Below are 27008 nucleotides of genomic sequence, written 5' to 3' on the forward strand. Positions count from 1 at the left end.
TTATAAAGATTTAAGGCTTATGATTATTATTGTTGTCAGTGCATTTCTTTGCTATGCTTTAGATATGTACAACGACAGATCAGATTTCAGCTCATTTCATTATTTTCAAACTTTAACTGTCACAAGTACAAAGGCATTTTGAAAAGGTACAATCCGTTGCCCAGCCCAACTCAAGGAAACATCCCCTCAAGAAACTCATCGAAGTTTTCATCATCAAATTTCTTGTGATCATTTCCTGAAATTGAAGCCTTTTTTCCTACAAAATGTAAAATAAAAGGTAAGCTTTATTGGATGATCAAGGATGAGAATCAACAAGGAACCACTAGAGTACCTATCAGGCTATCATAAAATCTAAACCTACATACATTGAAGGGTACATATAGATCATTATTCAGTGCCACTTCTATTTGATTTACAAGTCTAAGTCTGAACTTACTGTGCAACAATAGAACTTCTCACTTGAAGTGTGATCAATATTGAAAAGCACATAATAAAGAATATAAATGAACATGGAGAACACCAGACAAATGAGCTGAGCTCCTGGAGCTTCTTTTGCGTAATTGAAAGTCTGTTTTAATGAATTTAACCAGAACCAGGGCCTCCTGTTGACTGTAGAAGTACTTATTCTTGGTTCAGCCCTACTCCCACATAAACTGGTAACAGTGGATACGCAGTTTAAGTTTCATCAATAAATATTATAGCGTACACAACTTTAACATTCCGATTTTAGCCATATTAGCAAGCAGCTTTTGTAATTTGTTTTACTTGCAATTTGCCATCACCAATTTACTGAAGCTACCGGAACCCCTAAATTAGGTATGGCATGTAATGTAATGACCTCACAGAAGATATAACCATGAACAAAACTAATTGTGTCAACCCCACCTAGGGGGATAAAGGCTTGCAATGGTAATGTTTTATCTCAAGACCTAAAAACCCACGGGAAACAAACCAACCCTGAAGTAACCTCCAACCTCTCCTCTCTGCAATGCATATTGAGCCAAAGGCTCCAGAAAGTAACCTCCAACCTATGATCTCTGCCATGCATATTGAGAAAAAAAGCTCTCTTTCGCATCCTTACTCATATCAACCAAGAAATGTTGCCTATATCACCACAATACTCCACACCTAGTGGGATAAAGGTGTGAAGTCTTTAAGTGGGAGATTGTTAAAAAGTCAAAAGGCAAACTTGCAATTGGAATTGAATGGAATGTGGCCTGCCACTTTAATTAAAAGACAAAAGTGGGCAGTCAGCTTTGTTAGGCAGCAACTGCTCATGCTTTCTGCCAAACGCGTTTTTTTACGCATGAGGGAAGCCTATAAATTGACCTCCCCAGCTCATTTGTTGAGCATCCCATTTCATTCAAGTTTCTCAATTGTAGAGAGAGAAAAAAATAAAGAGTTAGAGAAAAATAGTGTTTTCTCCTACTTTCAGGAGAGATTATTTTGTTGTTATCTCTTTGTGATCTAAAAAGAGTTATAACTCCTATTATTTCTTATAGTAAATTCTTCAATTCTTGCCCGTGATTTTTACCCTGATTTGTTTGAGAATTTTTCACGTAAAATCTGTGTACAATTATTTTTCTCAAATTGTCAGCTGCGACCCTACTCTAATCTGGTGTTATTTTTACAACAAGTGGTATCAAACCCGACATTTGGGTGTTGATATCTACTTATTGTATGCTCTGTGATTGCTATTGTAAAAGTGGATCCTCCACATCAGAAAATAAGTTAGATTATTAATCACTCTTTTGGAAGGTACTAAGTACTATTCACGTATACAGAAGTACTATTCATACGTACGGTTATTGTTCACGTGAAATAGTGGGAGCTAATTTTGTGCTCAAAATTAGTTCGTGATAGAAGCAATGGTGACAAAATTTGAGATTGAAAAGTTCAATGGGAGAAATTTCTCACCGTGCAAATTGAAGATGAAGGCTATCTTGAGAAAAAATAATTGCTTAGCAGCCATCAGTGATAGGCCGAGGAGACTTCACAGATAACGACAAGTGGAATGAGATGGACGAGAATGCTGTTGCAAATCTTCATCTGGCACTAGCAGATGAGATATTGTCTAACATCGAAGAGAAGAGAACAAAAAGTGATATTTGGGATCATCTTACAAAATTGTACGAGGTCAAAACACTTCACAACAAAATTTTCCTTAAGAGGAAATTGTATAATCTACGGACATTAGAATCTACTTCGATAACAGAGCACATCAACACTTTAAATACTCTATTTTCTCAACTCACATCTCTGGGTTATAAAATAAAGACAAATGAGCGTGCTAAACTTTTACTTCAAAGTCTATCAAATTCGTATGATCAACTCATCATCAATCTGACGAATATTTCCACGACAAAAATCCTAGTCTTCGATGATGTTGCAGTTGTTGTTCTGGAATAAGAAAATCGGCGCAAAAACAAAGAAGACAAGTTTGCCAGTTCGCAACAAGCGGAGGCACTAACGGTGGTGAGAGGGAGATCAACGAAACATGACTCAAGTGGGAGTCAAAATAATGGTAGGTCAAAGTCAAAAAGTAAGAACCTGAAATGCTATAATTGTGGCAAAAAGGGTCACCTGAAGAAAGATTGTTGGAATTTAAACAAGAAAAATTCCAATCCAGAAGGAAATGTAGTAAGTACCTGAGGTGAAGGTGATGCACTATGTTGTGAAGCAGTGACGACTTATGAAGGCATAAAAAGATTTGCTGATGTATGGCTCATTGACTCGAGAGCTTCATTTCACATGACCTCTCAAAAAGAATGGTCCCATCATTGTGAACCGATCTTTGAAGGATCTGTGTACAGTTATGATGATCATGCCTTAAAGATTGTCGATATTGGAACCATCAAGTTGAAGTTGTATGATGGTACAATTCGCACCGTTCGAGAAGTGTGGCATGTGGAAGGCCTGAGGAAGAATTTGTTGTCTTTAGGACAACTGGATGAACTTGACTGCAAAATTGTGATTGAGAAAGGGATTATGAAAGTGATTCGAGGAGCACTTGTACTAATGAAGGGAGAAAATGTGACTGCAAGATTGTACATGTTGAAGGGAGAGACTCTCTTGAAGGAGAAGCATCAGTTGCTTCAAGTAATCCAAGTGAAAGATCTACAACAGTATGGCATCAGAAACTTGGATATATGTCTGAACAAGAAATAAAAATTCTTATGGAGCAGAATCTACTTCCGGGTCTCACAAATGTATCATTACCCTTCTGTGAGTATTGTGTTACAAGTAAGCAACACAGGTTGAAATTCAACACATCAAATTCAAGAAGCAAAGAAATTCTAGAATTGGTTTACTCTAATGTATGGCAAGCACCAGTTATGTCCTTGGGAGGAGCAAAGTATTTTGTGTCCTTCATAGATGACTATTCTCGGAGATGTTGGGTGTATCCCATCAAGAGGAAGGTAGATGTGTTTTCAGTCTTCAAAGTATACAAAGCACGGGTGGAACTTGAATCTGGAAAGAAGATCAAGTGCCTAAGGACAGATAATGGAGGAGAATATTACCAGCAATGAATTTTCCAAATCCTGTAATCAAGAAGGCATTAAAAGATAGTTCACTACAGCATACACACCTCAACAAAATGGAGTGGTAGAGCGGATGAATAGAACCTTGTTAGAAAGAACAAAAGTAATGCTGGGAGCTGTAGGCTTAGAAAAGTTTTTTCTGGGCAAAGCAATTAATACTATCTGTTATGTGATAAATCGGGCCCCATCAACTGCAATTGAGTTGAAGTACACCGATGGAGATATGGACTGGGAAGAAAGATGATTATTCAAACCTCCGTATATTTGGAAGTCCATTATACGTAATGTACAATGCCCAAGAAACTACAAAGTTGGATCCAAAATCCAAGAAATGCTTATTCTTGGGGTATGCTGAAGGAGTGGCGGGGTATCACCTATGAGATCTCACTGCCCGCAAGGTTATAGTTAGCAGGGATGTTATCTTTGTAGAAGATAAATTACAAAGGAAAGAAAGTGATCCGGACACTAGTGGTACAGGTAGAAAAGGAATCTGAACAAATGATTCTTCTGAAGTAGCACTAGAGCATAAGGAACAAAAGAACCAGTTGTGTCTGAGGCACCAGAAATTCGTCGGTCAAGTCGCTTGACAAGATGGCCAGGTTGGCACTCGAATTATGTTATGGAGAGTAATGTTGCATATTGTCTTCTAACAGAGGATGGAGAGCCATCAACTCTTTAAGAAGCAATGAACAGTTCAAATGCATCTCAGTGGATCGCAGCAATGCAAGAAGAAATTAAAGCTCTTCATAAGAACAAGACTTGGGAACTTGTGTCATTACCACAAGGAAGAAAACCTATTGGTAACAAATAGGTGTATAAGATCAAGCGTAATAACGATGATCAAGTGAAGCGGTATTGTGCAAGACTGACGGTAAAAGGATATGCTCAGAAAGAAGGGATTGATTTCAATGAGATATTTTCTCCTATTGTTCGAATTACTACAATTCAAGTGGTCCTAGAAATGTGCTACATTTGACCTACATCTAGAGCAGCTAGATGTGAAGATGGCTTTTCTTTATGGAGATCTTGAAGAAGAAATATATATGCTCCAACTAGAGAGTTTTGAAGAAAAAGAGAGAGAGAACTTGGTTTGCAGGTTGAACAAATCTCTATACGATCTCAAACAGGCGCCGAGATGTTGCTATAAGAGATTTGATTCCTTTATTATGAGCCTTGGATACAACAGACTTAATGCAAACCCTTGTGCATATTTCAAGAGATTTGGTGAAAGTGATTACACTATTTTGTTGTTGTATGTAGACAACATGTTAGTGGCAAGGCCCCAACAAATATCGTATTAAAGAATTAAAGGCACAGTTGGCTAGGGAATCTGAAATGAAGGACTTGGAACCAACAGACAAGATTCTAGGGATGCAAATTCACTAGACAGAAATAATAGGAAGATTTGGCTTTCTCAAAAAAATTATTTGAAAAAGCTCTTGCGGCGCTTCAACATGCAAGATTGTAAGTCAATTTCTGCCTTACTTCCTGTTAATTTCAAGTTATCCTCCAGTATAAGTCCTAGCAGTGAAGAAGAAAGAATGGAAATGTCCCAAGTATCATATGCATCAACAGTGGGAAGTTTAATGTTCGCTATGATCTGTACAAGACCAGACATTGCACATGCAGTGGGAATGGTTAGTCGATACATGGAAAATCTTGATAGAAAGCATAGGAATGCTGTGAAAAGAGTCATGAGATACATTAAGGGGACCACAGATGTTGCATTATGTTATGGGTGATTAGACTTTATTGTCAGAGGATACGTTGACTCAAATTATGCAGGTGATCTTAACAAAAGCAAATTCACCACAGGATATGTATTTACACTTACTGGCGGAGCTGTAAGCTGGGTTTCAAAACTGCAGTCAGTTGTAGCCACGTCAACAACAGAAGCAGAATATATAGCAACTACACAAATTAGTAAAGAAGCAGAAGATGGTATTGGAGGTCAGGCACAATTAAGAAAAGATTTCTCTGTTATGTGACATTCAAAGTGCCTTGAATCTTGCAAGGAATCCAGTCTTTTATTCAAAGACAAAGCACATTTGAGTTCAGTTTCACTTCGTTCATGAGAAAGTGGAAGAAGGAACAGTGGATATGTAGAAAATTCATACTAAAGACAACCTGGCAGATTTCATGACAAAGGCAGTCAATATTGACAAGTTTGTTTGGTGTTGATCCTCTAGTGGCCTAGTAGAGATGTAGCAACAGGGAATGGTAGGGAAGAAAGAATGGTGTGAAGATTGATTGATCCTCATCAATCACAATCAAATCTTCAAATGGGAGATTATTGAAAAGTCAAAAGCAAACTTGGAATTGGAATTGAATAGAATATGGCCCGCCACTTTAATTAAAAGACAAAAGTAGACAGCCAGCTTTGTTAGGCAATAGCCAAAATTGGTTGTTGCTCATGCTTTCTGCCAAACGCGTTCTTTACGCGTGAGGGAGGCCTATAAATTGGCCTCCCTAGCTTATTTGTTGAACATCCCATTTCATTCAAGTTTTTCAAATGTAGAGAGAGAAAAATAGAGAGTTAGAGAAAAATAGTGTTTTCTCCTATTTTTAAGAGATTATTTTGTTGTTATCTCTTTGTGATCTAAAGAGAAAGTTGTAACTCCTATTATTTCTCATAGTAAATTCTTCTATCCTTACCCGTGGTTTTTACCTTGATTTGTTTGGAGGTTTTCCACGTAAAATCTGTGTCCAATTATTTTTCTCAAATTGTCAGCTGCGACCCTACTCTAATTCGGTGTTATTTTTACAATAGCCAAAACATTTGTAACATCCCGCATTGAGCGATAGGAATGACCGGAACAACTTACCCTGATAGGCCTATGCGAACTCCTCAGGAGGTCACCTATCCTTGAACTTCCCCAACTCAAGCATGCTTAACCCGAGAGTTTTTTTTTTCCTACATTCAGCCCAAAAGGTATCAAGTTGGTGTTGTTTCCTTCCTAACTTATCATTGATATATATTACCCTTTTCTGGGCTCTTAGGGTATTACATTCTCCCCCCTTTGTCTTTGAGCACATGACGTCATCGTCATGCAACCTTACAATTGGTCTCAGATCTTCTCCCCTTAGGGGGTTGCCATCCTAGAAGCCTGCCAGAACTCGTTCCTTGTACAAGCCCTCACTCCTTGGCGCCACTCCCCACCCTTATCAGGCCACCTTCTCCAAGGGTCAGCTCTGATACCACTTGTTGTAAAATAACACCGGATTAGAGCAGGGTTGCAACTGACAATTTGAGAAAAATAATTAGATACAGATTTTATGTGGAAAACCCCCAAACAAATTAGAGTAAAAACCACAAGCAATGATAGAAGAATTTACTATGAAAAATAATAGGAGTTACAACTTTCTCTCTAGATCACAAGGAGATAAAAACAAAATAATCTCTCATGAAAATAGGAGAAAGCACTATTTTTCTCTAACTCTCTATTTTTCTCTCTCTACAATTGAGAAACTTGAATGAAGTGAGATGCTCAACAAATGAGCTGGAAGGCCAATTTATAGGCCTCCCTCACGCGTAAAGAACGTGTTTGGCAGAAAGCATGAGCAGCAATCAATTGTGGTTGCTGCCTAACAAAGCTGGCTGCCCACTTTTGTCTTTTAATTAAAGTGGCAGGCCACCTTCCATTCAATTCCAATTGCAAGTTTGCCTTTGACTTTTCAACACTTGGTTCTGCATCATTATGCTCACCACCTTCTGCAACAATCCATCTCTCTCACAAGATAATTCAAAGCTATTTTCCCAGAAAGTTTCTTACAGCCTCTACCTTCTGAGCATCCAATCTCCTCTAAGAGACTTGCATAATTATTCCTCCCAAATGCCAACCCGAAGGAAGTCCTTTTGCATTAGTTAACAGAAACAGGCAACTTAATTTAATAGTAGTACATTGAAAGACACATTTATGCTTTTCTGCTCAAAAGTCAGAAGTAGCTTAGCCCAGTGCATCCCCAATTCATGCCTGTAACAGATGCACTAAGCTAGCTGGTGTATTTGGAAGTGATGTCATTAAATGCTCTACTTAGTATGCATGTAGTAAAATGTGCCATTGCCAAACCATGCCATTTTACCTTCTCCCACCCTTTTTTAGTTTTTGACTGCTAGTTCATCTCTAACTGTCCTTTCCAGTCGTGCTAATCAATCATCTCAACATCCACAAACCAGCAGCGCTCATTTTATAGGCTTGTATATATTCCCATCAAATTATATAAATAGTCGCTGTCTCTAATTGACTGCTTTCCCTTTTACTAAAATTTCACAAGAAAATAAAATCAACAAGAAATAGCACCACAATTCATGCCCAATCCAAGATATAGAGCCTAGTGCAAATTTAGGGAGACAGAAAGCCTAGCGAGAAGACATCTAAGTTGAATTACATGTCTGCACTTAAGTTTAAACCTGTAGCAGCACATCTGAGGGCCCAAGCTGCTGCACTATGGCCTATTCCCGAAGTGTGTGTCATACGCGGACAGTAGAGAACAAAGAATAAAGAATAGGGAACCACTAGCCACCTCCCCAGAGTATCATATCATAAAAGAAGAATGATAAATAAATAAATAAATAGCAACAGTACAAACATGACGCTTTCAGCAGAATCAGTAGTTAAACAAAACCTTTTCTCCTTTCCTGTCTCCTTGAATTTGCAGGATCAATGTCATCATCACTTTCTGACCTTTCCCTGAGAAGAAAACAGAAGTAAGTTCTGTGCAGCAGAGAATGCGGAATGCATCTTTTATTAGCAATTACACATCAAATGGTAGGAGACCTCTTCTTCTTGAGATCTTCTCTCTCTCTTTTTATCAATTCTTCCTTCTCTTTCCTCTTTTTATAAAGAAGCTTCTCAGCACATCTATGCATACATAATCAACCAAGCCGATATGGAGTTAAGAGGTTACCAAGGTAAATTTGATGCAAGTGAACTAAAAGAAGTTGGATTGGCGCACAAAAGTTTTTTCTCCAACTAAACAAATAGCTTAAGCACCCAAACTTGAATTTCCAGGAAATCATAATTGCATGATGAACTCAGGTTCCTATTTGGGAGATCCTGTTAAATTTAGTTCAGAAAGTATGAGATTTATGCCATGATAATGACGGTATTGGGACAGAAATCATTTAGCATGTAATAAAATGATGAGTGAATTATCCAGGAAAATTGTGGGAAAAAAAATGCCTCCATTAGAAATATCAAAGTCATAAAAGGCATCTCCAATGTATGAGGCCCCCTACTTTGATAGGGTCAGAAAAGTGTCATTTATGCATGCAACCTCGCCCTTTGCAGAGAGGTTATTTCCACAACTTGAACCCATAACCTTCATAAAGAAGCAACCTTTACTGTTGTTACCAAGGTTAGCCTTCAGAACAGACAATAATAAAAGAGACAAAATGGGAAACAAGCAGATAATCTTTTGAGAAGCAAGTAAAGAAAGGACAATAAAAGTATAGAAATTCATAACTTCAGATTGAACATATTAAACCCTCAGGTGACCAGTTATACAGCAAGAAGCATCTCAATGAATCATAGGACAGCAGAGAGGAGAGATGAGAACTTGGTCCATCACTGGTAGGCTAATTTTCTGCTAATACTTCTCAATGCACCGGATTGCCACTGTTAATCCTAGGGTCACTGGATCAGTTTTCTTAGACAAGAATTCAGCCACTCTTCAACCCGAAATCAAAACCAAACAACAGAAATAAGACAGAAATTTAAAGAATACAATTTAAATGAATGAAAACAATCAAACTACAAGAAAATACAAAGATTTATCCTGGTTCAGATTGCAATATGCAATCCTACATCCAGCAGTCAAAACACCCCTCGAGCAGCTTTCTTGATTCCATATGAATGATCAATACACAGTTGGTTCCCTTCCTTCTATTCCCGAGTACATCAAGCCTTCACTCCCCAAGATTACAAAGCTATCTATCAATGCTAGCCTTTCTCTCAGAACAAACAGTACTCGTTACAACAAAAATGAGAAATCTACTCTATCTCTTGGCTACCCCTTGCCTTATAGAGTAGGCAGATATCCCAATGAAGACATAAACATATTTACAGTTTAACCCCCCCCCCCCAACTATCACTAATTACAAATTGGAATATAAACTCCTATTTAATTCTTCATTGGCCCTCAAATGCACTGCTTTCACTGATCTTCTTATCCTATACTCAAGGCAACTTTTTAACAGCCACCTATGATCCTTCAAATCTACCAGGTTACCAACTGCTATTTCTAACTGAAAAGCAAATTCTATCAGTCTTAACCACCACATAAAATCCTTCAATAAAGATAAAAAATATTTGGATACAAGAATCCATGAGAAAATTTCGCAAAAGTCGCTTCACACTCCTCACATGCATAAATATTTTTATTGAAGGTGACTTGACCTCACAGTTCAACTGATTGGTCAAAGCTCCAGTGCTCATGTTACCCTGGGCAAATTAAATCACTCCGAAATTTTATTAAGTTAGGTCAACATTCACCACATCCACCTAGCTTAAATTGCACATGAATAAGAATGGCAAACATACTACCAATAACATGCATACACTTAATGGGAATGCAAGAGAGCAAACTTGATTGACTAGTCATCATGGACTGAATCAGGTTTTGAAACTCAACTCTTTTGTTTTTGTTTTTGTTTTTTTTTTTTTTTTTGGGGGGGGGGGGGGCGCGCTAGATAACTTTTTTTTTAACCATCTATTTGCCATAGTATATATGACCCTAATGGAAGATTGAGTAAGAGTAGATAATTAAGAAAACCAAGATCGCAAGAGAGTACCAGGAATGGTTATTTATTAAATGGAAATTATTCTTGAATAATCACCAGATAAAAGTCAAAATTTGGTCATATAGAGGGTTAACAGACATCATTGCTGATTACAAATTAGTTTTTTATTCTGTGCACTCTCTATGAGGAATTTTACTGCTCACTTGTTTTTGCATAAATGAGATCCACAGTGATCATTGGTAAAATTCACTAACTTTTGCAATAATAGTTTAGTCCAAAGTAGGAGACGCTATATTTTATATGTTTTGAGCTTATTTATTTGCTTTTTGAAGGGCATTTAGAAGTTCATTTCCAAAATTACCATGCAAAATGTTATCTTGCTCTACTCAGTCCTTCAATAGGGTACATGAGATTTTAGAAAAAAAACAAGTGTTCATTAATTAACCTTACTAAAAAATAAAAAGAATGGCTAGTATTTTTTTACCAAAGAAGACATTGAATGGATGATAAAAATAACATGACCTTTTATTGCTATCCCTCATTTTGGCCAGCTGTTTGCCCTAAGCGTTACTAGCAAAGTCAACTTCCTCAGGGCAGTCAGTCAACTACTCCATGTGTTGTAGGTTGTAGTTGGCCTCCCTCATAGATTGAGGAAGAGGGAAATCCCTTGAGGAAGGAGGATAAAAATCTTGAGTAAACCTTGAATTCTAAACCCATACCCATAAGTGGTGGACCTAGTTGATGCATGAGTCAAATTGTTACAAGAGTCACATTTTTATTAGGAAAATAGTTTTATCTGCAGTAACTATATCTTCTAAATCTTGGAAGTTATTAGGGCTTTAATGATCAACCTCTTGAGCCTTAGACAGTTACATAATAGATAATATTAGTTTATAGAAAAATTAATTGTTACTTAGGATAATAGTAGTTTATAGAAAAATTAATTGTTATTTAAGTTTTTCTAAGATTCAACAAAATGATCCTCCAAGCAGTAGGATAAATGATATTTATAAAAGATGGAAAAAATGTGACTGCTGGGAGATTGAAGTGCTCAGCTTTCAGTATTCCCCCCTCCCCCATTTCTCTTTCTATATTCTATCTGATGCCTTATTCATCCTCCTATTCCATTCTTATTCTAATCCCCACTTGCTCTTTCACTATCCCATTGCATTCATCCTTCCTTTCGTCTCATTACCCTTCTCATTGTTTATCCTAATCTCTCTCACCTCTAATTGTTCTTTTACTCTCTGTCCCAACAGTCTCTCCTCTCATCATTATTATATTCTCCTTCTATAACCCCCACCCCCCAGTTCTTCATCCTAGCCAGGTTGCTTCTTTCTTTGGTGGTTCTCTCTTCCCATGCATAGATTCATCTCTGCAGGTTTCCCCATACTCTCGGCTTCTGTATCTCTTTATTCCTGCCCTTGTTTCTTCTCCTCTATGCTTTTCAACCACATCTTTTTTCTCAAGTTGTTGCTCTGGTATTTGAATTGTGAGCACATTTCTACAGCTCTACAGGCCACACCTCCTGGTATGAAGATTTCAATGTACAAAGATGCCATCTTGCACCACTTAGGGATAGAGAATGCACATAAATTGTAATATCCCACAAACTTTATTAATTAGAAAGTATATGCATGTGTGAGTATAAATTAATTTTGGTATATGAGAGATAAGAAATATATGTGTGTGAGTGCGTGAATGGAAATAAAACAATAATATATATATACACAATACATTTGTACAAAAAAAATAAAAAATAAAAAAGTTTCCAAAGGAGGCCACGTGGCCTCTCAAAAGAAGCCACAACGTGGCTGCCTAGAAACCAAAGTGTTTTACTTAGCAATCAAGTAAAACAAATGATCTTGTCACTTCGGAATTAAAGAAGATAAAAATAAAAGAAAAACATGACTTATCATATACATACTTGCCCTTTCATCCCACCTCCCAAGCCAATAAAAGGGAGGTTCAGTGAATGCTAAAATGAGATATAGGGGTGGGAATGTCAGAGAAGAAAATTGGGAAGAAACGGCATCCGAAGGAGGGAGTTTTTGAGGCTCAACTATTTTGATAACAAGATATTGTCACGTAAGATATTAACCTGTATTTTGTTTGCTTGCATATGATTTTGTCAGTATTTTATTTTGACATGGCAACTGAACTATGTTGTGTCATGTACCTAAGGTTTAACCTAGGGTTTGGGTTGGAAATCGGAAAAATCCGAGGGAATTAGGACCAAGAACAGAAGGATTGGAGGAGAATTGGACAAAAAGAGGGAGATAATAGACAGAGATGAGGGAGAGTTGCAGACAGAACAGAGAAGGGGAGAGATTAGAGAGAGATCAGCAGGAAATTGAGAGAGAATTAATGAGAGAGAAATGATTGAATTCAATTATCATTCAAAACATGCCATTCTCTAACTACCTTAGCCTATTTATAGGCTTTACCAATGAAGGTACTAACAGTTACAACATAAGAGTACAACTAAAAGAGAAATACATGTAATTCATATTACTAATCTATCATTGGGGATTCTTAGGATCGGGACAAGTTGCTACTATGATTATGCAACAAAAAGGTTGCTATTCTGGCATTGGTGCAAATCTGTGAAATACTGTGAGTAATCATGCTGCATATTTATAGGGATCATATGTGATATCCATTATCTTACTAAACTATTATGTGACTCCCCCACACCATCACTTAGTATTTGCCTATATGCACATTTAGATAGATATCATCTTACTGAGTTTATACAAAAACTCACTCCGTTTGTTTGTCAGAATTTTCAGGTAATGCATGTATAGTTCTCAAATAAAAAGCATACGTTGCGGACTTGAATCTGTACTTGCTATACAGCCCTGTGAAGTCTGATAATCGTGGCAGAATTACCACAATATCTTTTCCTCGTATACTTTCTTAAGACTTTGTCAAATTTGTATTTTAAAATACTCATGGGTTGTAACTCTGGTAATTTGTAGAGTTCCTACTTTCATTATGTCATGCCATTACAAGTTTGTATTTATGTATATGTGTGTGTAACTCAAAACCATCAATTGAGTATGATCGAAATAAGATCATTTGACTTTGTCTCAAAAGAAGACCAATAGAATGAATTAAGAAAATAAATTAAAAATGAAAAACACAAATTCTCAATCCCGAGACTTGGATTTTGGGTCATGACAAAAATCCATAAGCTAGTTGCAATCATGGTAAACCTTGTGATAGCTCAAGAGGACAAGTTGCAAGATCATAGGGAGTTGTCATATAGAAGGTTTCCATGTGGCAATAGTCAGTGGAGTACCCATTAGTAGATACCTTCACCCATATAAGTACTTTAAATAACAAACACCCCTCGTTGGAGGCACGCCTTCCCTTACCTTGCAACAGAAATGCAATTTTATTTGTTTTCACCTGAAGATTCATTGAACAGATTTTGCAGGGTTTAGCTGTTTTCTGTTTTCTAACTCCAAATTTACATATCGAAATTCATGTGCTAATTATAACATCACTATAGGGTTAATCAGTTGAGATCACAAAAACTCAAAACATTAATCGAATTAGTAAAGAGATATCTCACAACTGCAAAAAATCAGTAACTCAATCACAAGGCGCCATCAAATGCATATAGAAATCAACAATAGATAATATCCACAGAGCTTTCCATAGTAACATGGCAATACATTGACACAGCAAATTCAAACCATGTTCACTCTCTATACAGAATGACATGGTAATTGAAGAGAATGATAAAGTAAATCCAGCAAAAACATCAGCAAGAGAGAACCTTAAAGAACAGCAAGTAAAGAGAGAGGATATCCTCACAAGTCAGAGCTTTTCTTTTTTTCTTTTTTTCTTTTTTTTTTTGGGGGGGGGGGGGTGTTGGGGGGCCTAAACTTATCAAAACGTAATGCTAGGACAGCTGCAATAAAGGAAACATGCATCAAGGAGCTGCAACCACGTACCTCTCACATGTTACTAGTTTCACAAGGGCCTGCTTGTTTTCCCCCGCTTCAAAATAAGAAAAGTTAACCTGCAATGTGGCAACCAAATTAGATGCAAAGAAAACAAGAAACTGGTGTAAATTATAACTTTAAACCTTTTGACAATTAGCATCTTGAAATGTAATAATATTTTTATGTGCTTCATAGTCGACATGAGAAAAATTGTCTATTGTTCAAAATTCATTGATGACAATCATTTCATGAGGAGACATTCACAAATTTTACAATCACTACCAGCACATTTTAGTTTTTCTATCATGCCAAACACATTTAGTTACGCCTTTTGCAGTTAATTTCCTCCTGGGATTTAAATACACTAAATACTAGCTTAACTAACTCTAAAAGAAGTATCAAAACAGGAACTAAAGAACAATTTCGTAAGATAAAATTGGCCGTACAGGTTTATAAATTCAAGAGCAAGAGAAGGAAAAGCTCTTGTGTGTCAATCAAACAAAGGACACTAAACTAAAATTAGCAGCTGAGACTTTGTACATCATAATATTTAATATCAAGGCAAGAGAATCAGCAATCTTGTAGGTAGAGGCATTGGAGCCTTTGTGTTCCCACTGAGATATTGCTGAAAGTGTGTCCAATAGAATTTACAAAATAGAAAACAATGCCATTTAGCAGGCATGGTAACAAACAGAAGGTTAATATGGTTAAGTTATTCTGGGCAGATTTATATAACGCATTCAACTTGGTTTCAGTAATATGAAAACACACTAAAACATGATCATAGACATCCCCAGTTAACGTTTGTGGAATTAGTTATCAAATTGGTCCTATGCAATCAACCATTTTCATTTATCTCCATTTTGTCAAGGAAGGATTTTATTGCTCAGGCCAAATGGTACAAGGAGGGAAAAGATGTCCTCTAGGAGGAACAATGACTACATGAAATGCAATCAATAACCATAAACTTCAGAAAGAGTTGTAACGATTTTACTGAGGTAAATAAAGAGAAAAGACAGTTTCTTTTCCTACAAATCCAAAATTCAGAAAGGATTTGAAGATTCTTCTCAGGGATTTAAGTGAACCCCAAGATAGCAAAGACAATATAGAAGTCTTCATATTCGTAATGCAAAAAGTTGGCAAAGTTTCAAAGATAAATCTCATAAATAACCAATCACTTCGGCTTGCCTTATCTCAGGTAAAATCAAAATAATTAGAAAGCAAGCAGAAGAAATTCTCACCTCATAGCTTGAAAGTCCATCTTTTTCATTACAGTGCTTGTTACCACACACAAACTGCCCTGACACAACAATAATGAGTCAATCCTCACTTCCATTGCCATTAAAACAATGAATTTACAGACAAGCCGGACCAAGAGCAGGAAACTGCTAGTATCAAATTGACAAGAAAACATATGCTATTTTTTAATGTTTAAAGAAGTTCTTTTTCTTAACTCTTCAAATATTTCACTGCCAAATAATGTAAAGCTCCTCAAAGATTTAATGAGAAAAGTAAAACCACAAATCAGTGGATAAAGTAAGATTTGTTAAAGCCCAGAAAACAATGAGAATAGGACAGGCCATCTATAGTCAAGCAGACCCAAAATCAAGAAACTGGCAGTGGCCAGTTGTCAATATTTGAGACAATGGCTTCTCTTCTGAACATTTCTTCAAATATTTCAAGTCTAATAATGTAAAGTTAATGACTAGAAAGAGGACAATAAGAAACTTGTAGAGTATGTAAAGTTTGACCTAAACCATCTAAAAGCTCCATTCCAATTTTCAAATCATCAAATTTGTTTTAACTCCAAAAAATGTGGCTAGCTTCAAAAGAGCAATATTCGTAGTATTCCCAACCTACCATCAATTTTGAGAGATTCTAATTCATGAAGGGAAGAGAAATCAAGCCAAACCATTCAAAGTACATATTTAATATAAATAAACAGAAAATTAAGAAAACAAGACTCTATCCTGTCCAACTACCATGGATCTAGCAATTGCACATACTAAGCCAGTTCCAAGTAGTTAGGTAAGTTCCATAATGACAGGAATCTATCAATGAACCAGGATTCCTATCAACATAAAAATGAAGATATAGCTGTCTAATGTGCAGCAAAGCTGACATGACTGGTAGATAACTGACTTTAATGGCAGGTCTAACTATGCAACAAAATCAATAAGAAAGAAGAGTGCCATCAGCAAAGAATAGATTGGAGACTAAGACCAACCAGGGTATTTCTACCTCAAAAAAAAAAAAAAATCCACATAGCCAACCTTTATTCTCAACTTTCTGCAACGTGAGACTAAAACCTCAATAAAGTATAATGCAGAGAGAATAAGAAAAAGGATCTCTCCACCACAAATATCCAGGGGCAACATTAACTAAAATGGAGATTATAACTGTAGAAATAGACTAAATGACCCATCTCCTTCACCTAGTACCACAACCCATTCTATGTTGTAAAATAGGGACAAAGCAAACATGATCATAAGCCTTCTCTACATCAAGTTTACATTTTAACCCAGGATTCAAGTTATTGAGGAACGAGTCCACATTTTCATTAGCCACACAAACAGTCCTATAAAATGTCTCCCACGGGTAAAGACAAACTATAATTTAATGGTGATCCTATCAATCATCCTTTCAATCCTAAAGAAAGGAACTTAGGATCTAATGCCCATTACCATTACCAAATACATCTCTCACCCATGATCTAAAAGAAATATCACTAACTAGAATGACAAGGCATTTATATAAGGAAGGCTAAACAAAGTATTTATGGAGAATAACAATACCAATAACAAGGGCAGCAGTGCTGAAGAATAACAAAAATAGCTTACTGAAGATAACAACTTTACCTTTCCCAGATATGACTTCCTTTTCAGTCCTCCATCTCAGGCCGATCTACAAGAAAGAAGGTTGAGTTAAAGAGGGGGTAGGGGGACAAAAGAGAAGACTTCAATAATAATACACCAGCAGTAAATTACAAGAGATAGTAAATTCTTCAAATCATAAAATCAACCTCCGATGACCAGAATTTATATTGGGCATTTACACAAGTGACTCAGATTATCTGTCCTTTTTGATTCATAAAGCACCTATACTGCCATTGCATTGGATAACAATATGGCATATAAAAGTGGCTCATTAGTCTTTAGCACTTACTAGCAAGGATAAATCCTATTGAATAAATGTATGAAAATTTTTATTAAAAAATCACATACTGAACTATATCGTATGTTACATAGCACTATATGGTCCCTATGGTAATGTTAGTTGCTCATTAAGAATCTTCACATAGAAAGGCTTACTGCCAATAAGTCATAGCAGGTATGTACCTGTAAGAATACATGCATATAATGAGAAAAAAGAAGAATAAACTACAAGAAATATTGTTGAGAAGAAATGGAAATTTTGATTAAGTGCAATTGTTGGTTATAATGACATTCCATTGTAAGGCCCCATCTCCACTTGTGGATTTCACAAATTTGATTTTGAATTCACATAAATTTAATGATGGATTCGAGGGAGAAAATTAACAAAATTCAAATACTTGTTGGTTGCTGCTGGAGCATTATATTCACAGATCCACTGTCAATTTAAAAGTGCAAGATCATCTACATGAACTTCCCCCACCTGACCTACACCACTTGGTTGCAATACATCACAACAAAACAATCCTCAATCTTCTATTCTCTCCAAATCTAACTACGAATTTCAGTTTCTTAGAAAACCCAAACCTTCATTGAGATTCCAAAGACCAAAAAAATATCAATCTCAAATCAAGATCCCCCAAAACAATTTATTTCAACCTTTAAAAGGTCCAAAACATTATGATTTGAATCTAAGCCACATATTTAAAATATATAACCCAAATCAAAATCCAAATTTCAAAATGTACCAAATTTATATTAAATCTACATCTGGTAATGCAGTCCACTTATACAAAGTGAATCTAATAATAAAGGAAGGAAAAGAAATCAAAGAATAAAAAAGAGACCTAACACTTCATAGGAGGACTTTGAATTTACTAATTTGCATCAGCATTTGGTTTTACTATCTGTCAGGACCCTACGTGGAACCTGGGGTAAAATTGTATTTTGTTTCCTATGGTTGTAACAGTAGGTGGGTAAATGCTGTAGATTGTAACAATAGGCAGATAGGCAGTTAGTAGGCAGTTAGGAGGGTGTAGTAAGCTGTTAGTCTGTTGGAGGATGCGACCATCAGATTGTTAAGGTTGTAACCTCCAAGGATTGGTGGGAAAGGGGCTGTATAAGAGCTCCCTATTCAATAATGGAGGTAATGAATTTCATAATCAAAATTAATACTCTGTTCTCTCTCCCATTTTTCTCTCTTGCAACTCCCTGTTCGTCTCTCCCTCTCGTTCTGTTCCCTCTTTTCCCCTTCTTCAAACCCGAATTTCCCTCTCAAGAGGAAAAATTTCCATGTCGGGACCAAGGTCCTGACACTATCGCTATGTAATTATTTTCAAAAATATGCAAGTCCAGTTAGTTAGCAGCGAGTGCAAGCAAGCTTGAGGTAGCAGTAGCAGAGAAACAGAAGGACAAGGACAGATTTGAAAAGCCTTGCTACAACAACATATCAAGCCTTTGTCCTGCTGTGGGGTCACTACATGAAATTTACACCAGTCATTTCTACCCATGGCCTTATTATTTGTAAGGCTCTTATAACTCATATCATATATAATATAAGTATCTCCCACCAAGTTTTTCTTGGTCTTCTTCTACCTCATTTCCTTGATACTCATTCCATTTCATCAACTCTCCGCAGGAGCCTCTATTAGTCTTCTTCTCAAACAACCAAACCATGTTAATCATGTCCTATGCATATTATCTTATTTGAAATGCCTTGCTAGCAGAACAAAATACTTCCCACTCTCTATCAAATCTTGTCTGTAATATTGTAAAAATAATCTTTATTGACAATCCATTGAATCAAAAAATTTCTCCCTTCCAACTTTTTGTTTAACTTCACATATATCAGTCATGTGGTCTTCAATATTTATCACTGCATGACCTTATCTTTGGTCTTTCAAATCCATGCATGCCCAAATCTAACCAGAGGTCAAGTTTTTCTATCCAGATAGAAAGAGCGCAGTAAGAGCAGAAATTATAAGAATTCAAAAGCCCAGCTATTGATCATTATCAATGACAAAAAGGCATATAATCGAAGTTTATTCATCATCTCTAGCCACATGCCTTCCCACTCTTGTATTGTGACATATCAGCAATGCAGTATCTTCAATGAGTTTAAGGAAAGGTACAAGATATTTTGTTCATTTCTGCTACCTGCTAGAAAGCCAGAGAATGACAACAAGAACACCAGCACATTGAATACATGCCTACAGCAATATTAGTCATCCATTTTCCAATGCAAAGGCAGGTGGTGGTACAATATGCAAAGACAGCACATACTGGATGACAGGAGTTACAATGCTTCAGTCATTCTGATAACTTCCATTTTTTAATTTCTTTTTCCAATTCCAACCTCCCTTTACATCAACTTCTTAAAAAGGGAAAAAAGAAAAGAAAAGAAAAGAGACACCAAGAGGCGGATAAAGAACTTACATGTGAAAGTAAAGAAACAAGAAAACCAGATGGTGGACTCACTAATGGAAGACCAGCATTGCATCCCATCATATCTTAAGAACAACAATGACAGGGCTTGTTGCCCATTAGGAGCTATCTGGTGGATTTACAAACAAATGCTATCTGGTATCATGATACCCTTGCAATGTAAATTTGCTAACAAGTGCCCCGCATTGGAATGATGCTATTGGGTGGCCTTTATGCACTGAATGCAATGTGTGAACTATCAGTGTATAAAGGTACTGCTATAGTCCTTGGCATACAAAGTACATTTCAAGGGCAGAAGTTGGCCAGTAATGAGCAAACTCAAAGAGAAATATAAATTCATTGAGACTATGAAAGCAATATGATGCTCTCTCCTAAACAAGGGCCAAGCTCATTACAGTGAGAGGAATTGAGGCCTCCACCAGAAAGGCAACAAATGACTTCATTAACAAAACCATCCTGTGGAGTACAAATAGGAACTCTTCCACTGTGGTGGCATAAGCATTACAGTCTTATGATGTGCACATAACAAATCAAATTGTGCTCATCAAGTCAAAAGTCATCAAATTAGAGCTATCTTAAGGGAAGGAAACAAAACTGGAACTCAGGTAGCTCATTGAAGCATGTTATATTATAAAAATGTGAATAACAATTTAATGACAGTGGCCAGAATCAAAACATAAACAACAAAAGCAACCTGCTATTCAACGAAGTACATATTTGAAAAGGAAGAAAAGAAACGCTAGAACCCACTCAAAGTCATCATCATGGATTTGGTACTCAAGCACTTCCCTAATATACCATCCAAGATAAAACAATAATGGAAATTTGAGACTTATTTGCAAAGGATACTCTTTGAAAAGTTTATCGTAGTAACGCTTCACCAGCTTTTGTTCCCATGATGGATTCATATCATCTTCTTCAGTTCGTATAAACCTACATAAGGTGGATTTTTTGAAAAGTTCAGGTAAATATGTTTTAAAGAGGAAACATCAGATATTATTCATGTGTTAAAAAAATAAATAATCAAATTATTCATGTGTTAAAAAATAAAAATAATCAACAAAAAGGAGCAATACTCACTGAGCATCATTTACTCAAAAAGTAAATCATTTAAATCCAAAAATTGATTCAAAGACAGATCAACCCTTTCCGAGAACCAGCCATACTAATTATGATGCATCATGGAATTAGAACATACAAGTTTGTCTCCACTGTACTGACTACAAAACCCTCACAAGCTATGGAAAGATCACAAACTCTTCTCCAAAATACTATGCAAAACCAAACTAACAATGAATTAAAACATGAAATCCTTGAAATCCTAATATTAATACTTTTGAGCAATGACCCCCAAAATCTTAATCATCATTCCCCAAATCCTTGTTAATACTATAATCCTTGAGTTCATACAAATGAAAGCCTTACAAGTATTGTAACATTCTCCCACCCCCACCCTTTTTCTTCACCATCTTAGCATTTTGTCTATCCTATCTCTGATCCTCGTATTACCACCACAATTAGTTCATCCCCCCTGTCCACACAAATATTATCATGAAGGGCCACATTATATCAATTTCATGAGATGCTATCAGTCAAGATTGTCCAGAAAAAAAAATGGCATACTTAAAAGATAGGATTGTACTATGTTCTATAATTTTGTTATGGTTTTTTAGATCAAATTTCATGGTTCCTAGGTTTTCATCTTGTTGGGCATTTATTATCACATGATTGATTTCCTATAACCTACAAGGAGGCATCAAGATGTAAAAGAAAGAATACAGAGCCCCAAGTTTGGAAAAAAACAGAGAAAACTAGAATAATATCTGCTCTTCTTGACTTTCCCACTTTCTGCTCTTCACACCTCCCCCCCCCCCCCCCAAAAAAATAACCCCAAGAGGACCCTCCCCACTTCCTGTAGTTATTGAAGACTTCTTTGTTCTTCCTATATTTCTTCCTCTATGTTGTAATTTTCTCTCATCTCTAACATTACTCTCTATTCCTCCATGGAACTCTTCCCTCCCTCTCCCACCTTCCATTGTTCTTATCCCTTTGTCTCCCTTTTCTATTTCTCTCTTAAATTTTATGTTTCACTTCCTATTTTAACTTGTATCCATTTCTCTTATACCAAAAAAAAAAAAAAAGAAGAAAAAAGAAAATGGCTTTTATTCCAATTGTTAACCTACAAAAATATTTCTTTCTTTCAGATGATTAACTGCCCTCCCATTTTATCTATATTCTGGTTTTCTCATTGCATTAACCAGAACATACATGGTTACTGTCAATATCAAAAAGCCATCTTAAAGAAATTTTAGCACTGTGGCTAAGTTGTTTGGCACAGTGGCCATACCAGTGACCCAAAGATTTTTCTCGTTGGCCATCCCTAGTCTGAATAATTTGTTGGAAGCTTTAGTAATTTGCTTAAGTTCTAAGCCAAATAGGAAATTGAGGGCCCATTCAGTTACCTAAACTCTAAACTTCTAACTAGAAAACCCCAAGACAACACTTCTGTTGAACTAGGTTTAAAACTATTTTCGAAGAATTTTCATCACATTATCCCAAATTCAAAAACAATAGAAAGATTTTCACTTGTACCAAAATCATTATCCTATGAATACGAAAACCTACGATAAAAGAAAGGTGCTTCAAAATTTAAATTTTCAGATCCCAGATCAGCATAAACAAAGAAAGAAAAACACAAAAACTACAACCAATCAAGCACCAAGAATTTGGAAATCATTCCTGCCTTAATAGCAGGTCTTCCATACCAATTGCTATCCAGGATCGTATTTAATAAGACATGACATTCATAAAATGAGTGAGCTTCTTCCAATAATAGAAACATTATTAGTTAAGGTCTACACCAATCTAGTTCAAAAAGCCTAGCAAGAGGTAAATTAAACACAAATAGAAATTTTCAAAAAGAATACCAAAGGCAATTGACATTTGAGAGAAGATTAATCCACCACAACAGAAGCAAAGTTGATGCTATGCAATGATTAACATACCGGTATCCTTCTCTAAGAGTATCTTGATCAGTTTTAACAGGCAACTTTTCTTGTGTATATTGTTGCTTCCCATAGAAGCCAACTGTAAACGACATAATATTGGTTCAACAAATTAGGTATGGAAAAAGAGATAAAAAAGTAAGCGTCAAAAGTAATACAACACTGTAAGCATAAGCTTTCTGGTTTTCTTCACAGATGGTTTGTCCACTTAAGGCAATTCTCTTTCCATACAATTGTCAAAAGGCTGGAAGAAGACAAAGAACTAACCCCATGATGATGTTATTCATAGAATTAAAATGTGATGGTTAAAGTGGAAAAGTGCATCTATCATTTTATGTGATAGTACCATTTCATTAAAGTTAAAAAGGGATATTTTATAAGAAATACTAGCTTTGTTGTTTGGTATAGAATGTTGGACAGTAGAGCACCAACACATGGATGCTAAGATGGATGTGTGGCCATACAAGAAATAATAAATTAGAAATGAGGTTATTCATAATTAGGTTGGTGGGCCCCCTATTGAAAATAAGATGTGTGAGACTCAATTAAGATGATTTGGTTATGTGAGAAGAAAACCAATAGAGGCTCTTATGAGGAGAGTAGTAGAAGTGGAACAAGTATCTAGTAAAAGAGGTTGAGGAAGACCAAGAAAAACTTGGTGAGAGAGACTTATGTATGATATGAGTTGTAAGGGCCTTATAAAATATAAAGTCATGGATAGAAATGAGTGGCTAGCTAGAATTCATGTAGCCAACCCCACATAATGGGACAAAGACTTGATATGTTGTTGCTAATAGGTTAATTTTTTTTAATTTATCAAAAGATTTAGATAAATAATTAGATCCTAAAAAGTACAAAACACAAGTTGGGCCCAACCTAGAATTAAACCCTTATTCAGTTCTTAGAAAAAAAATAAAAAATAAAAACTTGGAATCTCTCAAGATTAGTTCAGTTAGTTCAGACCTGACCCAACCTTATCCATGCACCATCCTTTTAAACAGATCGAAATATTCATGTCATAACTCATAAAACCATGAAGCTTAAGAACAATTAATAAAAAGTAAACAAAACATAATTGCAACTTTTCTCTTTTACACAAACGCAACCCAATCTTATTATCTTATGAATATGAATCATTTACTGTCTATGAATTTAATCCTAGGCTATCCTATCACTCTTTGCATCTGATACCAGAAAGCAACGACAACTTTTTGATAAATTTATCAAATTTTACAGCATACATGAGCAGCCACAATGATAATCGAATGAAGTACTACAGTGTGAGGACGATTGTAGCCTCCGTTCTTTCTCAGCAGAGAAGACTGTTCATCATCCATTTGTTTTAGGACATATGGATCCAACAAATATAAAAGCTTACTATTTGTGCGCTTCCATTGTGTCCAATTTTAAAGTGAAAATCTAATGGCCACATGCCCTCAATATCCACTTTATCAAATTTACACTAAGCATCACCTAGCTGAAGATATATGATCAGTGGATCATTGGTATGGCCACTGTGCTAAACAACTTAGCCAGGACATCAGAAAATATCTGTTTGGCACTGATGCAGAGTGAGATTGTATAACATCAAAAAAATTTACTATTGAAGGTTTTGACAAACTTCACAATAAGGTTTGGTGGCAGCTAAAAGGTAGCACATCCTGTTTACAGCCTATTTAGAAAGCCAGATAACAGAAGGTCCCTACCATTTAATAGAAGGCACAATCATCTCTTTTCCTCTTTTATGCCACATTTGTTAATAAACGTAATGCATGCATGTTAATTATGTCAGGTTCAAGAAGTTCATACACAACCACAGAAAAAATGAACATACACGCATACCACTTCCCAATGAGATTAAGTAATCAAGATTCATTAATAAAAAACAAGAGCATATATTAGTACATAAGATTAATCACTTCAATCATTTCTTTTTTACCCTTTTGACAAGCATAATTATGATAAGTGAATGTGTATGGATAGTAGTAGTCTCCCGCAATCCTTAGTTGAGGGGATTGTTGATATCCATTTGCTTTGGGACACTGGGAACATACAAACGTATTGATCATTGTTTGCATACTTTCGCTGTGTCCATTTTTCAACTCAAGATAGTGAGTTGCCATGTCCTTTAGTTTCATATCAAACTTATTAAGCCAACATTAGATGCAATCCTACTCAAGTATCAAAATTGACGAAATCATTTATTTTTCGCAAGAACTGGTACCAATTAGCGTCATGTTATCATAGCACGCAGAGGAAGCAGGACTTAAAGGGCAATGTAATTCCGACCGCATAAAAATGAACCAAATGGAAAAATTAAACGACTGTGCGCTTACACAAAATCACAGTCGCCATACATCATTTTCTTTTCAAAAGATACAAGTTGACAAACAGATTTGAATGAAATGGATCGAACGGTAGGAATTTTGAGGAAAAGTGAAGAAGACGAGAGGGAAGAGAAGAAGGAATATTAAACAAACCATAGTCGTTGAGAAACTTCTTGTGGCGATCGTAAGCGTTAAGGCCTCGTATGTGAGCTTGGTACTGCCTGCAAACACAGAATTTACGAGGCTTACAACAGGGGGAGCGGGATGAGGGATGCGGTATAACTAAACAAATGATATGTGAATAAACGCACTGCTTTCTCTCTTCTCTGTCAAATATTGCAGACTTGAGGGAAGCTAAAGACGCCATTTTGCCCGATTTCGAAGAGGGGAATTCAGAACCCTAGCTAGCTTCGCCGACCGCCTTTGTTTCTGAATCGTCCGAAGAACTCTAAAACGACAATTTAGGGCCGGGTCGGCCCGGGCCCGCAAGCCTCAAAGGCACAGCCGTGGGCCGATAAATAAAATATATTTTTTTAAATGTTACAATTATATATTATATTTTTTATTTGTCAAAATTTTGAAATATTGAAAATGTATTGAGATATTATTTGGCATAATTTTTATTTTATCATTTTATTTTTTATTTTTACCTAATAATTTATAAATTGTAAATTTACATATGCTTTGTAATTTTTTATTCATTAATATTTTAAGAAATTAAAAATAATTTCAAGCATTATTAAGTAGTATTTTTAGATAATAGTTAGTATCATCAAAACGTGTTAATTTAAAATTTTGTATTTTTAAAAATTATTAATTTAAATTTTTATTTCCTACGTGGTAATAATATATCATACAAAGTGTATAAAAAATAAATAATTGGCCCCCAAGTTACAGTAGTCTGAACTCTGGACTACGAGGGCTTAATAATCGGACATAAAGTGGCCAGGAAAAGGTAAAGCCGTGTGTTTGGATGATGTGAATTGCTTGAATAAATAAATTGACACAACCCAATGTAACATAATAAGTTATTATTGTTATCTTGGAGATGATGGGTGCACCTACCATTCATGGCCAATCATTATCATTAATGATAATGATAATAATTGACATCATTTTAACTCTTAATCACGGTTGTAAAATTATGTCACTGACAATAGATAAAAAATAATTAAAACTTAACATAAAATCTTAAAATTATTGACATTGTTATTTTCAAACTACAATAATAAATTTATGTACAAAAGATTGTCTAAGAGGGTGATTTATTTAGATAATAGGTGATTGTCTAGAATGATTGATGACTCTCTATAGATGAAATGATAGCGATGAATGATCATTCCCAAATGAATGATATGTTTGAAAATAATATCAATTAGAGATACAAGCGAGAATTTACGCGCAAACCCTCTACTATCTAAATTAGTCTCTCGAAAATATAAAATAGTTGAATATAAAAAAGAAATATAAAATGGTTGAATACAAAAAAAAAAAAAGATGAGTGTGAGAAATTGCATACTGAATGGGAAAAAATCCTCATATTTATAATGATTGAAACGACTATTAGGTCTCAGGCAATTTGATTTTCTTGATGAATAGTTCAAAGATAGTTTTGATTGGGTCTCACAAATACAAGGCACTCCCAAGTGAGGCTCACTTGGGGATGTGAACGCGCACACGGCCACTCCCAGGTGACCCTTACCTGGGGTTCAAGGTGGCTGCTCAAGCGGCCACGTGACGCAGTTTTCCTTCTCCGATTCCTTTGTTTATTTTTTGTCAATCTATTATATATCTTTTATTTTGCATGACATATCAAACATTATTATCTATTTAATATTT

General features: G+C 35.8%; 1 protein-coding gene across 6 annotated transcripts; it reads right to left on the reverse strand.

The window, feature by feature from the left end:
- Positions 1-25642, reverse strand: LOC127801849 (uncharacterized). 6 transcript variants are annotated; one of them, XM_052337319.1, is made up of 11 exons: positions 25481-25642; positions 25323-25390; positions 22843-22924; positions 20687-20770; positions 19460-19499; positions 17099-17144; positions 15482-15540; positions 14250-14317; positions 8321-8404; positions 8133-8233; positions 1-256 (listed from the first exon to the last, which is right to left on the reverse strand). In XM_052337319.1, exons 1-10 carry the CDS (start codon positions 25534-25536, stop codon positions 8158-8160), a joined length of 663 nt encoding a protein of 220 aa, XP_052193279.1. In that variant the 5' UTR covers positions 25537-25642; the 3' UTR covers positions 1-256; positions 8133-8157. The 6 variants fall into 6 exon arrangements, 5 of the variants coding, with proteins under 5 accessions (XP_052193279.1, XP_052193280.1, XP_052193282.1 ...); XM_052337318.1 differs by having other exon boundaries at positions 66-256; positions 8169-8233; positions 25481-25641; XR_008023206.1 differs by lacking the exon at positions 8321-8404 and adding an exon at positions 8451-8599 and having other exon boundaries at positions 229-256; positions 8169-8233.
- Between the last annotated feature and the right edge of the window lie 1366 nt (positions 25643-27008).

The sequence above is a fragment of the Diospyros lotus genome, chromosome 5 (assembly GCF_014633365.1).
Source record: "Diospyros lotus cultivar Yz01 chromosome 5, ASM1463336v1, whole genome shotgun sequence".
Classification (NCBI taxonomy): domain Eukaryota; kingdom Viridiplantae; phylum Streptophyta; class Magnoliopsida; order Ericales; family Ebenaceae; genus Diospyros; species Diospyros lotus.